Here is a 14420-nt window from a genome sequence, read left to right on the forward strand (position 1 = left end):
GGATTTATCTGTGATATTTTAGTGGGGTATCACAGTGTAGCCGTATACCCTGATTTTAGCAAGGCCTATTAGAACTTGTAATTTTCACTAAAAAAAGTCTGTCAATCAAACTTAAAGTGTTTTTGTTGTTGTTTTCTGTTTAACTTTTCAATCAATATTTGAATCAAATGGCCTAGACTACTCACATAGCAACATTGTGTCGGCCCAGAGCCGGCCCAAGTCTGGCACTTGTGGAATGCGGATCTGGCCCACATACAGCGTGGAATGACGGCCCTTGGGTGGCCCACTCCTGTTTGCCAGATCTGGGCCATATGCAGGCCATAGCAATGCCACATGTCAGCCAAGAGCAAAGAAATAAACCATTACTGGACCTTATCTGACCCACAAAATCTGTGTATATTAAATATGAAGTAATTGCAGCCTTAATAAAGCCTGTTAACAAGCAGAATCACTGAAGGAAAGAAGAGAACAGAAAAAGAGACGAGCAGAAACACAAGAACTACAACTTACTTCAGACACAGTCTTAGATGAAATCCACTGAAGAGAACAGAAGACATTAAATCTGTGAAGATCTCAGCAGAGGAGGAATAAACAACTCCACAAACAGCATTACCAGCTTCACTTATTACTAACCAGACTCACTTTATTTCTGTCAGACGTCTGCAGAAGTTTTATTGAGAATTATCAGAGGCTTAACTCTGTTTAATTTGAAGTTACCATGACAGTGATCAGCGTTTCCACTAGTTGGTCTATTAACTCTTATTATGGCTTTTGTCTTTTTTGGCTTCTGTGACAGTGTGTGTGTCAAATACATTTGCAGCAGTAAAGAAAGCTAAAGTGAAATGAGATCAGGTGATGATGGCTTCCTGTTGATGGTTTCATAATCATCATTAAATAGACTGATTCACTGATGTCTTTCGCCTCTAACAATTGTGTTGTACCATTTATATAGTCATATCTTAAACCCTGTGTTTCTGCCACATGAGATTTGGCAATATTACAACAATCAGTTAGAAGATTTTAACAAAAACGAGGACAAAAATCGAATCTATCAATAACACACACAGACATCAACAATCAGCGTATGAATCTCAACAATGGTGATAATCAAAAGTACAATGCTACAATGCATGCTGGGTACCAGCATAGTACAAAACTCCCAGCATGCATTGCAACATGAATAAATTATGCAGCTGAATTGTCCTATTATTTTGTTTAATTCGAAATATTTGCTTTTATTTTTTGCTGTTGTTTTTGTTGCAAGCTTTTCAGTGATGTTCTGAATTGATCTGTTTACCTAAATATTATTGTCACCATTGTTGAGATTCATATGCTGATTTTTGATGTCTGTGTGTGTCATGGCAGATTAGTGTTTTTGTGCTCGTTGTTAAAATCTTCTAACTGATTGTTGTAATATTGATGGATCTCATGCTGCAGTAACAGTGGTTATGATATGAATATATTATTGGAACAACGCAATTGTTAGATTCAAAAGACATCAGTGATTCAGTCTATTTCATGATGATTATAAAACCATCAACAGGTAACCATCATCACCTGATTTCAGTTCACTTAAGCTTTCGTTGCTGCTGCAAATGTACTTAACACACACACTGTGGCAGCAGCCAAAAAATACAAAAGCCATAATAAGAGTTAATAGACCAACTAATGAACACACTGATCACTGTTATGGTAACTTCAATTTAAACAGAGTTAAACCTCTGTTAATTCTCAATAAAACTTCTGCAGTCGTCTGACAGAAATAAAGTCAGTCTGGTTAGTAATAAGTGAAGCTGGTAATCCTGTTTGTGGAGTTGTTTATTCCTCCTCTGCTGAGATCTTCACAGATTTAATGTCTACTTTTCTCCTTAGTGGATTTCATCTAAGACTGTGTCTGAAGTCAGTTGCAGTTCTTGTGTTTCTGCTCGTCTCTTTTTCTGTTCTCTTCTCTTGTGATACTGCTTGTTAACAGGCTTTATTAAGCCTGAAATTACTTCATATTAAATATACACATATTTTGTGGTTCAGATAAGGTCCAGTTCTGGTTTATTTCTTTGCTCTTGGCTGACATGTGGCATTGCTATGGCCTGCTTGTGGCCCAGATCTGGCAAACAGGAGTGGGCCACCCAAGGGCCGTCATTCAACGCTGTATGTGGGCCAGATCCGCATTCCACAAGTGCCAGACTTGGGCCGGCTCTGGGCCGACACAATGTTTCTCTTAGGGTATAATGTGTCTGTCTATGAGATATGTTGTTTTAGTGTTTGTAGTTTGTGATTGTGAAGCACTTTTGGCAACCAGGTCCGTGTAGGTTTTGATCATTTCATTTCCTATTCCCTTTTCAAGACCCTCCTGGTTCTTTAATTAGATCTTTAAATTTATGTTTTTTTTTTTTTTTTAAATTGGGGATTATACATTTATCCATTTCAACAAAGAAACCATAAACTAATTGAGAGAAATCACCGACAATCATTAACAATGGAGATAATATTATTGTTATTTGTTAATGTCAGCATTTAAAGACATGGCCTTCTATGACAGTGGTTTGCTTGATCCAAAAGCATTTTGCCATCATTATATGAAGATTGATACAATGAAAAAGTTTGAGTTTGAAAAAGGTATGTATTTAACAAAACATAAAATGGTGGAAGATATGCTCCATAGTCTAGGCCATTTGATTCAAATATTGATTGAAAAGTTAAACAGAAAACAACAACAAAAACACTTTAAGTTTGATGGACAGACTTTTTTTTAGTGAAAATTACAAGTGCTAATAGGCCTTGCTAAAATCAGGGTATACAGCTACACTGTGATGCCCTAGTAAAATATCACAGATAAATCCTTCTCTGATGTCAGATATTACTTTATTCTGACCAGAGAATATTTTTTTCTGATCATGTCCTGTGTTTTCTATCAGCTGTTTAGAATCAGAACTAGCAATCCCAGAATATGCAAATAGCCAGAATCACTGTTGATCTAATCGGTCAAAGAGGTTTAGAAAATGGTCTGAAATTGTTTGTGATTCAGTTAGATTCTCTTGCAGAAGTTTCTCACACCGAAATAAGTAAGACAGAAAACAAAAAGAGCCCTGGATGAAGTCAAAATTTACTTACAATCCATTGTCGGAAACAGACGTCTTCTAATGTTTGTCAATTATTAAGCAGCTATGTGCAGCTTGCTTAAACCCCTTCCCTGATGATGACATCATTTAATGCCATTCCACTAACCATACCCTCAAACCTTGCTATGCAATATACTTATATTTTTATATACATTAATTTGATTGTCCACAATGCACATGAATTGCTTTATCAATGCTTTTATTAACTTGAGGAGTGTTACAGAGAAAATATTGAGAATAGATTAAAGTTTAGAAGAGATATGATTTCAGAAAAAGTAAATGTAGTACAATCAAAGTACACGTGGAGCAGGATGACTGCATATGATCTCACACGTCCGCAACACAAACATAGCTACTTGAGTATGAACAGGGCATATCGTTCCAGCAACGGTTAGCTGTAGGGTGGAATAATGAAATAAGTTATTCTGAGCATTATAGTGGTGTTAGAATAAAAATAAAATAGAATGTTCAACTTAAGGCACTTTGTAAAATTCAAATGAGTGATTTCATGTTACCGTATGATATGAAGTTATAGTATTGTAAATTATATTAAAATTGAAAAAACAGTGCATTCTCACAGGTCCAGTTGATCACCAAACAGTTCTCGGGAACATGGAAATTGTTCGGTTCGGTCGAGCACCAGCTGGTATAGTCAAGCACAGTTCCATCACTCCACAACCACTGTCCGTCCTAATGAGTGAAGAGAATGAATACAAAAAGTGCACTACTGTAGTCAGACTTAAGTAAGCTAATTAAGTTCGGCTTTGAAGTCAAACCATCTTCATTAGAAACATTTCCTTTACTGTTTCAAGCAGAAATTTTAGTTTAGACAAACAAATGGGTCTCTTTAGGACACACAATTTAACTTACTTGTTCACCATCATGAGCACCAACCCAAAATATTGTGGAAAGAGAAGGCACCAGACTCAGCAGGAAATCATTTTCCATTTTACTATGCACAGATGCGAGATTCGCACCAAGAGTTTGACAGTTTTTCTGAAGAGAAAGATTTTTTTTGTCAATGTATTTTTTTAGCAGAAAGCATAAGTGACTTTTTAAACTAGATTTTAGTCATTTGCAAACAAAGTCTGCTCTGATTGATTATTTGCTCAATATCAGTTTTCTGTATTATTTATTTGCAGAAAAGAAAGTTTTACTTTAAACAAAATCACCATTCCCACTTTATATGAAGTGTCTTTATCTAATATGTACTAACATTTCAATTAATCATTTGATTCAGTGCACTTATTGTGTACATACATGTTTTTGCATTGTACTTATATTTAAAAAAAAACTGCATCCAATTGATACAGCTGTAATTAATTTATGTAATTAGATCTATGATTACACTGTTGATCTGTCCCTTACACCTTAACCCACCCTTAAACCTAACCATACCATCAAACCTGTCCCTAACCTTACCTATATCCCACCTCAATAGCAGCAAAAGTGTTTTACTTCAACACATTAAGTACATTGTACCACACTATTTATTTATTTATTTAGATGTAGTTAAAGACACCTAATAAAAAGTGTTGTCCAAGTCACCTTGTTGTAACTAATACATTACCTCTGCTGTGATCCAGGTAACCGACTGAGAGAAGTACTTGTAGCACCGGAGTCCAAAATTTGTCCATCCATAGGGGCATTTTACTAAATTAACTGCATTCAGTACATAAATGTTATAGGGCCTTTGTAATACTTAGAGCAAAGAATTTTTTTTTTTTTTAATTCTTTTATGTAGCTTATTTTATGTTTGTGTGATTATGTGCCTAAATTAAGTGTACTTTGACACTGTAAATCCCTCATTAATCATGCAAATATTAGTAAATGGAATATTGAAGATTTTGGGCATTTCCAATTAAATTTTACAATTAAATGTTTAAGGTTGTAAAGATTACCTTCTGCATTCCCCATGGAGAAGATAATGGAAAGAAGAATTAAACTTCTCAGCATTGCCATCCTGAACCTGAAATGAACCTAAAAATGAAAGTTAAATGTCTGTACTTATATGCTGCACACTGTGGATTCTCAACGCATTTTAAAGGCAAATCACAAATACTTTAAAAATGTTATGCAGTAGGTTTCTGTTCCAAAAACTCACCTTGATTTTCAGATAGTTGCCTTTAGTTTCTAAAGTTCAGAATCTCAGAGGAAGTTTTTTTTGTGAAGTTCCAAAAAGAGCCCTGCTTTTATACTTTACTTAATGTGACTATATGTTGGCTTAAAGTCACGAGAATTAAACATGTGATTGTTTGGTATGTACACTTATGTTCACATGAAATACATTTCAAATATTGGAGCATGAGATAAGATAAGCCTTTGGAAATTTAAATGTTAATTAACTAAATATTTATTTTTAAGTATTTTAAATATTTATAGTTGTTAAATATTAGTCATAAGGATATTTCCCAAATTAAAAAATGTAATGGTATAAATTACAAATTATAATCACTTTCTTTTGTATAAGCTTTAAAAAAACATCCAATACTTTTTTTGTGAATGGAGCCTGTTTAAGAATTCCTAATGTGTGTTTCTAATTCATTCTATGAATTAATTCTATTCTGTCTTCATTATCTCGTTAGCTCCTTTGTTTGCCAGTGTATTTAAGCCCTCGTTTCTGTCCTTGTCGTGCATTGTTTGATGTCAGTGTGTTTGTGGTTATTGTTTTGATTCTTGGATTAAAGATTTATTTTGAGTATCTCCTTCATTGTGCGCTTCATTACAGCACCGACTGTGACACCTATGAAAATATTGAACATCAAACTCTCTATCAAACACAATGGAATACAGCAACAGAAGTTAATCAGGACGAGATGTACCGAGCACTACAACAGCACACTTGTTTTCGGCCATGATTAGGGCTACAGTAAGCTACTTCGTCACTGGAATGGCCAATATACTGTTGACGATCTAACAAGTCTGCCAGTGTATGTTGGGTGCGTCTCAATCAGTTCCCTAGCTCAATAGTCAGGGCACTGATCAGGGAGTCTGTCTCAATGGCCAAATCCTTCCAGTGCACTGAAACTTTCGCTCTCTGAAAAGTCCTGCAATGCACAGTAAAAACCAGGAGCATCGATGCTTACTATGGCTGCATCCACAATCGCATACTCTCTTGAGTAAGTACTTCTGTTAAATGAGTAATTACTGTGACCGCTAAAAAAGTATGAATGTTTGTAGAATGGATACTACATCTGCCATGTTGTCATTATCATGTTGTGTTGCTTTACCATTCACAAATCATCTCCAGTATATATGCACTCTTCAGAATCTTGCCAGAAATAGTAGGTCATGTAATACTTTTTGCCTACTCTTTTATGAGTAGTGTACGGTGGCCGAGAGAGCTCAACGCGCTGCAACTGAAGAAAACACATGCAAATAAAAAAACACCCGCAAATTAAGATTGAAGAAATTAAGATTCATCAGTTTTACCACACATGTGTGCTCCAAATACTCACAACACAACCAAATACAGAAACGCGCTGCAAATAGAGACAGACCACAACAGAAATGTTTCCAAGGGACCCCGATAAGTGACGAACCCGGCTGGGACGTCTACTTTATTTATTTATTTATTTATTTATTTTTGCAAAACATACAGAGATGACATGTTTATGCCATACAAATTTGTGTACAATATCCAACGTACTAACAATATGTTTAATGTCATCAGAATACAAATGAGAAAAGAATAATGAGCTAAAAACTATCTAACTAAATAAATAAATAAAAAAGATAGTGGGTAAAAACACACAAGGGAACGATATTAATCTATGCATCAGTTACATTGTAAATTTTTTTTATATTAAGTTCAAATAATTTCATAAGAAATGATCCAAAGATGGTCCAAAGATGAGATGGCAAGATTTAAAGTTTAGACACTCACACAGATAAATACATAAATATACATCAAATTTATATTTATTTGCAACAGTAATGTTAACAGCAATGCTGCGTTGTCACGGGAATTACCCAGGGAATAACGTCACTTATTGGGGTCCTCTGGAAACATTTCCGTTGTGCTATTTGCAGCGCGTTTCTGTATTTGGTTGTGTTGTGAACTTTTGGAGCATGTTTCTGTATTTGGTTGTGTTGTGAACTTTTGCAGCGTGTTTCTGTATTTGGTTGTGTTGTGAACTTTTGCAGCGTGTTTCTGTATTTAGTTGTGTTGTGAACTTTTGCAGCATGTTTCTGTATTTGGTTGTGTTGTGAACTTTTGCAGCGTGTTTCTGTATTTGGTTGTGTTGTGAGTATTTGGAGCACACATGTGTTGTAAAACTGATGAAGATGTTTTCTTAATTTGTGGTTGTTTTTCTATTTGCATGTGTTTTCTTCAGTTGCAGCACGTTGGGCTCTCTCGGCCACCGTAGGTACTGAGAATTGAGACACTTCTTTTGTCACGTACTGTTTTTTGCCTTCCCGATAGTAGGGAAATATGCAATTTCGGATAAATGTCCCCTTAATTGAAATTCTGAAGTGCAAAACAATCACTGAAGCCAACTCAATACATGACATGCGAAAGATGTTTTAAACAAACCGTTATTTAATTATGTATTTTATTAGGTTATCAGCATAAACGTACCTAGCTAGACAGGTAATGTACATAGACCAACATTTATTTATTTATTAATTCATGGCTGAAATGTTGTAGATATATGGGTCATGGTTTGTTTTGGGGTTTTCTTTTATTTTGTAGTCCTGGTTTTGTCATGTGTCCTATGTTGTCATTAATTTATTGTCTTGATGGTGCACATGTGTATCTTGTTTAGTGATTAGTCCATGTGTATACAGCCCTCATGTTCCCATTGTCTCTTGTCTGGTATTGTTCCCTGTTACCCATGAGTTTCATCTTCATCTTCAGTTTAGTTATCGTTTTGTTCACATTCTGAATTTATTTAAATAAAGCTGCACTTGGGTTGTTCTCACTTCAACTTGCCTCAGTGGATCTCCTACAATACGCAACAATTTAAAGTATTTATAATGTACTTTTGAATAACATAAACAAATAATATCAGAAAGATGTCTGTGCTGCTGTTGTTCATAAATGCCAGTAGTGAATTTGTACAATGAGGACATTGCTATGTCACTGGAAATAGAGCCATCAGTGTCCCAGTGTGTTGTGAGCTAGTGTCAATACTAGTGCCTGAATTACTGACCTAGGGAGCTGAATGAGACCCGTGTTGCTCCATCTTCTGAGTCCAATGTGCATCAGTGATCATTCTTCACATGAAAATATTTTCTTTGCACCCAGATTGTTATTTCTGCAACTTAGAACACAATTCAAAGCAGGAATTAAAACAAATTGTTTATCATTCCAGTTCATTTTGAGGAAAAAAATGTTTTGTTCTTTTTCCCAAACTCTGAGGTCTCCTGTCCAAAAATATTACTGGTAAGAATAAAAGAAAAGAATGGTTAACATTAAAAAAAGTGGTATTGTTTCAAGATTAGAAAACTGTGCACTGTGAAATGTCCAACTTACTTTTAGTAAATGTTAATTTCAGCATTTACTAATTACAATATTAAAATCAAAATTTGAATCTCTTAACATTAGTTAATGCACTTATACTAACATGAACTAACAACGAACAATTGTATTTTCATTAACTTACATTAACAAAGATGAATAAATACTTTAACAAATGTTGGCCTATTGCTCGTTATAATTAATGCATTACATAATGTTAACTAATGGAACCTTATTGTACAGCGTTACCTATATTTGTATGTATTTTGTACCATTTTCAGTGTGAAAAATAGGCCTATAACACCGGTTAAGAACCATTTAATTATCTCTGAGGCATCATTGTTTTGAAATGAGCAGCTGTCATTTATTAACGATTAACGATGTCATATTTAACAATTCCAATCCTAGTACTTGCTCCATTCACAAGCACTGACAGCAAGAGACTGTTTAGCGCTGCATCTCATGTCAACGATGAGAAGAGGAACCGACTTTCATGTGAGAAAGCAGATCAGCTACTTTTCATAAAGAAGAACCAGACACATTTCCTGAAGAAGTAGGTTAAGTAGCCTATAGGTTTATATAGGACGATTGTTCATTTTGTTGTGGCTTCATCTATTTTTTTGAACTCTTTTCAATGCACTTTTTTAATGCACTTTTTACAGTTACAGTTACATTCTTTCAGCAGCAGAAAGGTATAAGCCTATAGGCTATTCAAGAAGGCGGGCTCGAAGATGGCCAAATAAAAATATTTTTATTATACTATACATTTATTTTAAGTCATATTGTGCTTTTTTGGTATAACGTCAACCGTAATGTAAAAAAAGAAAGAAAAAAAGTTCAGTATTAAATAATAAATTTAAAATTGTTGATTTGTAATTGATTTTTTTTTTCTTTAAAAAGCAAGACAAAATAGTAAAAAGCACATTTTGACTATTTAATTCATGCAATGGTGAAAAAATTGGCAATATAAATAAATAGGAAAAAAAATGCAAAAAAGTGTTTAATTGTCTGTCTTCGGCCAAAATTTTTAATTTTGGTGTATCCCTACCTGGTAGAGAGAGGTTAAGTTTAAGTGTTTTCTACTTGGAATTTAGGCTATCGCCACATCATGCCAATAAACGTTCATGGATTTTAAACTCATGGGGGAACACAGATTATTTCCTGCAGTTTAGCTTCTCAGCGGCTATTGGCTGCCACTATATGATATAATCTAAAAAGAGTTCGGAGATGTGTTGTCTGTTACAATACAAGGGAACTGAGAAAGGGTGTGCACAGGGAAACCATGACAAACAAAGCATTTTTATGTGTGATCCATGACAACCACTGATAATAGAGATTACGTTAGTTTACTGACATTTTAGATATTTGCAAAATGTGTCGGCACGCAAACTTTCTATCTACTATTGAGCTCCACAGACCGACTCTTAGAAAGCTCAGGGCAGAGGACATGTTTGAGACCTGGGTGAGCAATATATTTTAAATAAAACTTTGGTAACACTTTGCACATATTAATGCCTTATTCTACATGACCATATTCAAGATCCCTTAACCCTACCCCATACCTAAACATAACCAATAAAACTCACTGTAAAAAAAGATTGTTAGAAAAATAAGTTTGTGCTGCCTTAAAATTGTAAGTTCAGCCAACTCAAATATTGAAGTTGTCACTTAGTACAACTTCACATTTCAAGTTGACTAAACTTTAAATTTTAAGGCAACATGAACACTTTAAGTTGAAACAATTTTTTTTCTTGTCTCATGCTTCTCATATAACAATGTGAACTTGCACTCTCTCTTTTTTCATACAAATACCATCTTGCACCATCTCAGTTATCGATTGTAAAAAAAATTATACCAGACGACATGACTCTTAATTTTATTGTAATATTGTTGGTCTGGTTTTATGGAATGTTTTTTTTTTCTTTTTGGCAGACATCTTAGGATATGCAGTTATAAAATAATTTAAACTCAGATCAATATTTTATGTCCACGTTGCCTATATGTATTTATTTAGTGAATGGTCATGCAATAAGTGGGATAGTGAAAAGTCAGCTATATCACAAAAATGATGCCCTGACAGGGTGATCGGACCCCGATGCAGAGTGGAGGAATACATGTAAATATCATAAAGCAATGACACTGAAATAAATGTTCTCTTATGCAGGAGGATGATTTGAATGGAATTCACATTGTAGGCTTTGCAGAAGAGGAGGACCCTGGTATGTGCAGTTTCAGGACACCTCTCTTAATTCATAAGTCATAAAGCCAAATGATTTTTGTTTGGTGCAAGTATCATTGACTAAAGGAATTAATGAGATAAGGACTTGACCGTAAATTTGTTTTTTAGATGGTTTTGAATTCTTGGAGATTTTGAAGGAGGTTGCCAGAGACAACACACACAATCCAGACCTGAGTATTGTGTGGATCGACCCAGACAACTTCCCATTGGTGACTAAAATAAGTCTGGATAGATGAATATATTTAGTCAGTACTGTAATGTAAAATGGATGTCAGAAACTGAAAGAAAAATGCTTTCTTTTTTTAAACCCCTCTTCATATGCATATTTCCTATCTTAGCTCATTCCGTACTGGGAGAAGACCTTCAAGGTTGACCTCTTTAGACCACAGATTGGCATAATAAATGTTACAGATGTAAGTGCAATACTTCATTTTTTTAACCAGATCCATTAAGTTCATTATGAAGGCCATCTTTCTCATGTTTGGGTCTGTCCCACTGTCATGGTACATAATAATAAATGTATTATTATTATTATAACAAATGTTTATATTGACTCATGGCCTCTATGACAGGTGGACAGTGTCTGGTTGGAGATACCTGATGATGATGAGCTGCCGTCACCCGAAGAACTGGAAAACTGGATAGAAGATGTCCTCTCTGGAACAGTCAACACAGAGGATGATGATGAGGAGGATGACGACTACGACGATGATAATGATGACGATGATAATGATGATGATGATAATGATGGCGATGACGACGATAATGATGATGATGACGACGATGATGAATAATTCATATACTGCGAACCTCAAACAAATCTGCTGAGATAACAATTTTGTCTTTTACAGTAAAATCCTTTTGTGCATTAGTGGATAAATTGCATAGTGTTAAGTGTTCTTAATGTTAAACTGAAATTATACAAGTGCACTGTAGTAAAACTCAGCGTGGGTGTAGGAAGAAGAAGACAGGGTCGGCGGGAATAGGGACTCGCACTTTATTTATAAAGAAAACAAAAGAAAACAAAAGGTGCGCTCGTGCGCTTTCACCGTAGTGAAACACTACAGCATAAAATACAAAAACACTTCTCCACGATCACTCAGTCCGTTTCGCCCGTGTGTGCTGCGGGTCGCGTGCGAGTCCCAGCTCTCCCTCTCGCTCTCTCATTCCCGGCAGCTTATATGCGGTCTCCACGCCAATCACTGCAATCAGACACAGGTGTTCATAATCTGCACTTGACCTACTTACTCACCGCACAGCTCGCTGACTCGTCTCTCGCTACAGACTTCGCAAAACCACGCCCCCCTCGCCACATACCCCCACCGCCCGACTCAGGCCGGGGAGCCGTCCGGCCTGTAGCCTAGCCCCCCCCCCCCCCCCCCCCCCCCCCCCTCCTGGAGAGGAAGTCAGCCACAGCCATCTGTGCACCCGGCCTGTGGACCACCTGGAATTTAAAAGGCTGTAAAGCTAGATACCAACGGGTGATCCGCGCGTTGGTATCCTTCATGCGGTGGAGCCACTGCAGGGGAGCATGGTCCGAACAGAGCGGAACTCCCGCCCCAGGAGGTAGTAGCGGAGGGTGAGAACAGCCCACCTGATGGCTAAACATTCTTTTTCGATGGTGCTGTACATCGTCTCTCTCTTAGAGAGCTTCCGACTGATGTACAGCACCGGCCGTTCTTCACCCTTCACCTCCTGGGACAGGACCGCGCCCAGCCCCCTGTCCGACGCGTCCGTCTGTAGGATGAAAGGGAGAGAGAAGTCAGGAGCATGTAAAAGCGGCCCGCCACACAGAGCAGCCTTTATCTGGGTGAAAGCCTGCTGACACTGCTCCGTCCACTGGACCGTATCTGGTGCTTCCTTTTTAGTTAGATCAGTCAGCGGGCTAGCGATGTCCGAATAATTAGGTACAAACCTCCTGTAATATCCCGCTAGCCCCAGGAACTGTCTAACCTCCTTTTTGGTCTTAGGCCTCGGACAGGTCGCAACCGCTGCCGTCTTATCAATTTGGGGACGCACCTGTCCGTGACCCAAGTGGAAGCCCAGATACCTTACTTCCACACGCCCAATCGCACACTTCTTTGGGTTGGCCGTGAGCCCAGCCCTTCTCAGCGTCTTCAGGACAGCCCGCAAATGCTGCATATGACGCTGCCAATCGTTACTATAGATGATAATATCATCCAAGTAGGCACGGGCATATGCAGCATGCGGCCGGAGAATTTTGTCCATCAGACGCTGAAAAGTCGCCGGAGCCCCGAACAAGCCGAAAGGAAGGGTGACAAATTGGTGTAATCCAAACGGCGTTGTGAAAGCTGACTTTTCTTTGGACATGGGAGACAAGGGGATCTGCCAATAACCCTTTGTTAAGTCCAGTGTCGAATAGAAACGAGCAGTACCCAGCCGATCAAGCAATTCGTCAACCCTCGGCATTGGATAAGCATCAAACTTAGACACCGCGTTCACCTTTCTATAGTCCACACAGAAACGGATCGAGCCGTCGGTTTTAGGAACTAAAACTATCGGGCTCGCCCAGTCACTGCTGGACTCTTCTATTACCCCCATATCCAGCATAGCCTCTAATTCGTTCTGAACTACCTTTTTTTTGTGTTCAGGTAAACGATACGGGCGGCAGCGCACCACCACCCCCGGATCCGTCTCAATGTGGTGCTGAATGAGGTCCGTTCGACCAGGCAGGGGAGAGAACACATCAGCAAATTCAGCTTGTAAATTTTTAATGTCAGTGAGCTGGGAGGGTGAGAGGTGATCTCCGCCAAGAGCCAGCGCGAGAGATTGTGGTTTTGTGTTCGCTTCTGGCCCGAGATCCTCCTCTCCGCTCACTACCGTCGCCAGCATCACTGACTCTGCCTCAACCCACTTTTTGAGGAGGTTGAGGTGATAAATTTGATGTGCCCCGCCCCTATCTGTTTGAACTACCTCATAGTTGAGATCGTTAACCCGCCGTGTGACCTCAAAAGGTCCTTGCCACTTTGCGAGTAATTTAGAGCTAGAAGTAGGGAGTAATACAAGCACTTTATCTCCCGGTGGAAATTGACGAAGTCTAGCCCCCCTGTTGTACAGCTGACTCTGTCTGTCCTGGGCCTGTAACAAATTCTCCATTGATAGCCGCCCCAAAGTGTGGAGTTTTGTTCTCAGGTCCAAGACATACTGAATTTCGTTCTTACTAGCGGACGGTCCGTCCTCCCAAACCTCTCTAAGAACGTCCAACACCCCGCGGGGCTGACGCCCATAGAGAAGCTCAAAGGGGGAAAACCCCGTGGAGGCTTGGGGAACCTCGCGTACAGCGAACAAGAGGGGTTCTAGCCACTTATCCCAATTTTTGGCGTCTTCGTGAACGAACTTTCGAATCATGGACTTTAAAGTGCGATTAAACCGTTCCACTAATCCGTCTGTCTGTGGGTGGTAGACGCTAGTGCGAATCGATTTAATGCCCAATAATTCATAGAGTTCGCGAATAGTTCGTGACATAAACGCCGTGCCCTGATCGGTGAGAATCTCCTTGGGGATTCCCACCCGGGAGATTAATGAAAAGAGCGCGCTCGCAACACTTTTGGCAGAAATGTTACGGAGCGGGACTGCT

General features: G+C 38.1%; 2 protein-coding genes across 2 annotated transcripts; one reads left to right on the forward strand and one right to left on the reverse strand.

Annotated features, from left to right (window-relative positions):
• Positions 1 to 3374: 3374 nt before the first annotated feature.
• On the reverse strand, positions 3375 to 5095 carry LOC143723861 (ladderlectin-like). Its single transcript, XM_077216692.1, has 5 exons — positions 5021 to 5095; positions 4690 to 4781; positions 3990 to 4115; positions 3698 to 3809; positions 3375 to 3514 (listed from the first exon to the last, which is right to left on the reverse strand). The coding sequence occupies exons 1-5, from the start codon at positions 5079 to 5081 to the stop codon at positions 3447 to 3449; spliced, it is 459 nt and encodes a 152-aa protein (XP_077072807.1). The 5' UTR covers positions 5082 to 5095; the 3' UTR covers positions 3375 to 3446.
• Positions 5096 to 10015: 4920 nt separating this feature from the next.
• Positions 10016 to 11642, forward strand: LOC143723397 (calsequestrin-2-like). Its single transcript, XM_077215768.1, has 5 exons — positions 10016 to 10045; positions 10748 to 10802; positions 10931 to 11031; positions 11161 to 11235; positions 11395 to 11642. The coding sequence occupies exons 1-5, from the start codon at positions 10031 to 10033 to the stop codon at positions 11614 to 11616; spliced, it is 468 nt and encodes a 155-aa protein (XP_077071883.1). The 5' UTR covers positions 10016 to 10030; the 3' UTR covers positions 11617 to 11642.
• The last annotated feature ends 2778 nt before the right edge of the window (positions 11643 to 14420 follow it).

Source organism: Siphateles boraxobius, unplaced genomic scaffold (genome assembly GCF_051911475.1).
Source record: "Siphateles boraxobius isolate OS27281-9 unplaced genomic scaffold, OSU_SipBor_1 7, whole genome shotgun sequence".
NCBI classification, from domain to species: domain Eukaryota; kingdom Metazoa; phylum Chordata; class Actinopteri; order Cypriniformes; family Leuciscidae; genus Siphateles; species Siphateles boraxobius.

What these genes read in the sequence shown, in the direction of transcription:
- LOC143723861 (XM_077216692.1), bottom strand. Translation starts at nt 5,081, where the DNA reads ATGGCAATGCTGAGAAGTTTAATTCTTCTTTCCATTATCTTCTCCATG. An exon ending in CTCCATGGGGAATGCAGAAG is followed by an intron (nt 4,782 to 5,020) that starts GTAATCTTTACA and finishes TACTGAATGCAG; the next exon opens with TTAATTTAGTAAAATGCCCC. An exon ending in TTACCTGGATCACAGCAGAG is followed by an intron (nt 4,116 to 4,689) that starts GTAATGTATTAG and finishes CTTTCTCTTCAG; the next exon opens with AAAAACTGTCAAACTCTTGG.
- LOC143723397 (XM_077215768.1), top strand. An exon ending in TGCAGAAGAGGAGGACCCTG is followed by an intron (nt 10,803 to 10,930) that starts GTATGTGCAGTT and finishes TTTGTTTTTTAG; the next exon opens with ATGGTTTTGAATTCTTGGAG. An exon ending in GCATAATAAATGTTACAGAT is followed by an intron (nt 11,236 to 11,394) that starts GTAAGTGCAATA and finishes CCTCTATGACAG; the next exon opens with GTGGACAGTGTCTGGTTGGA.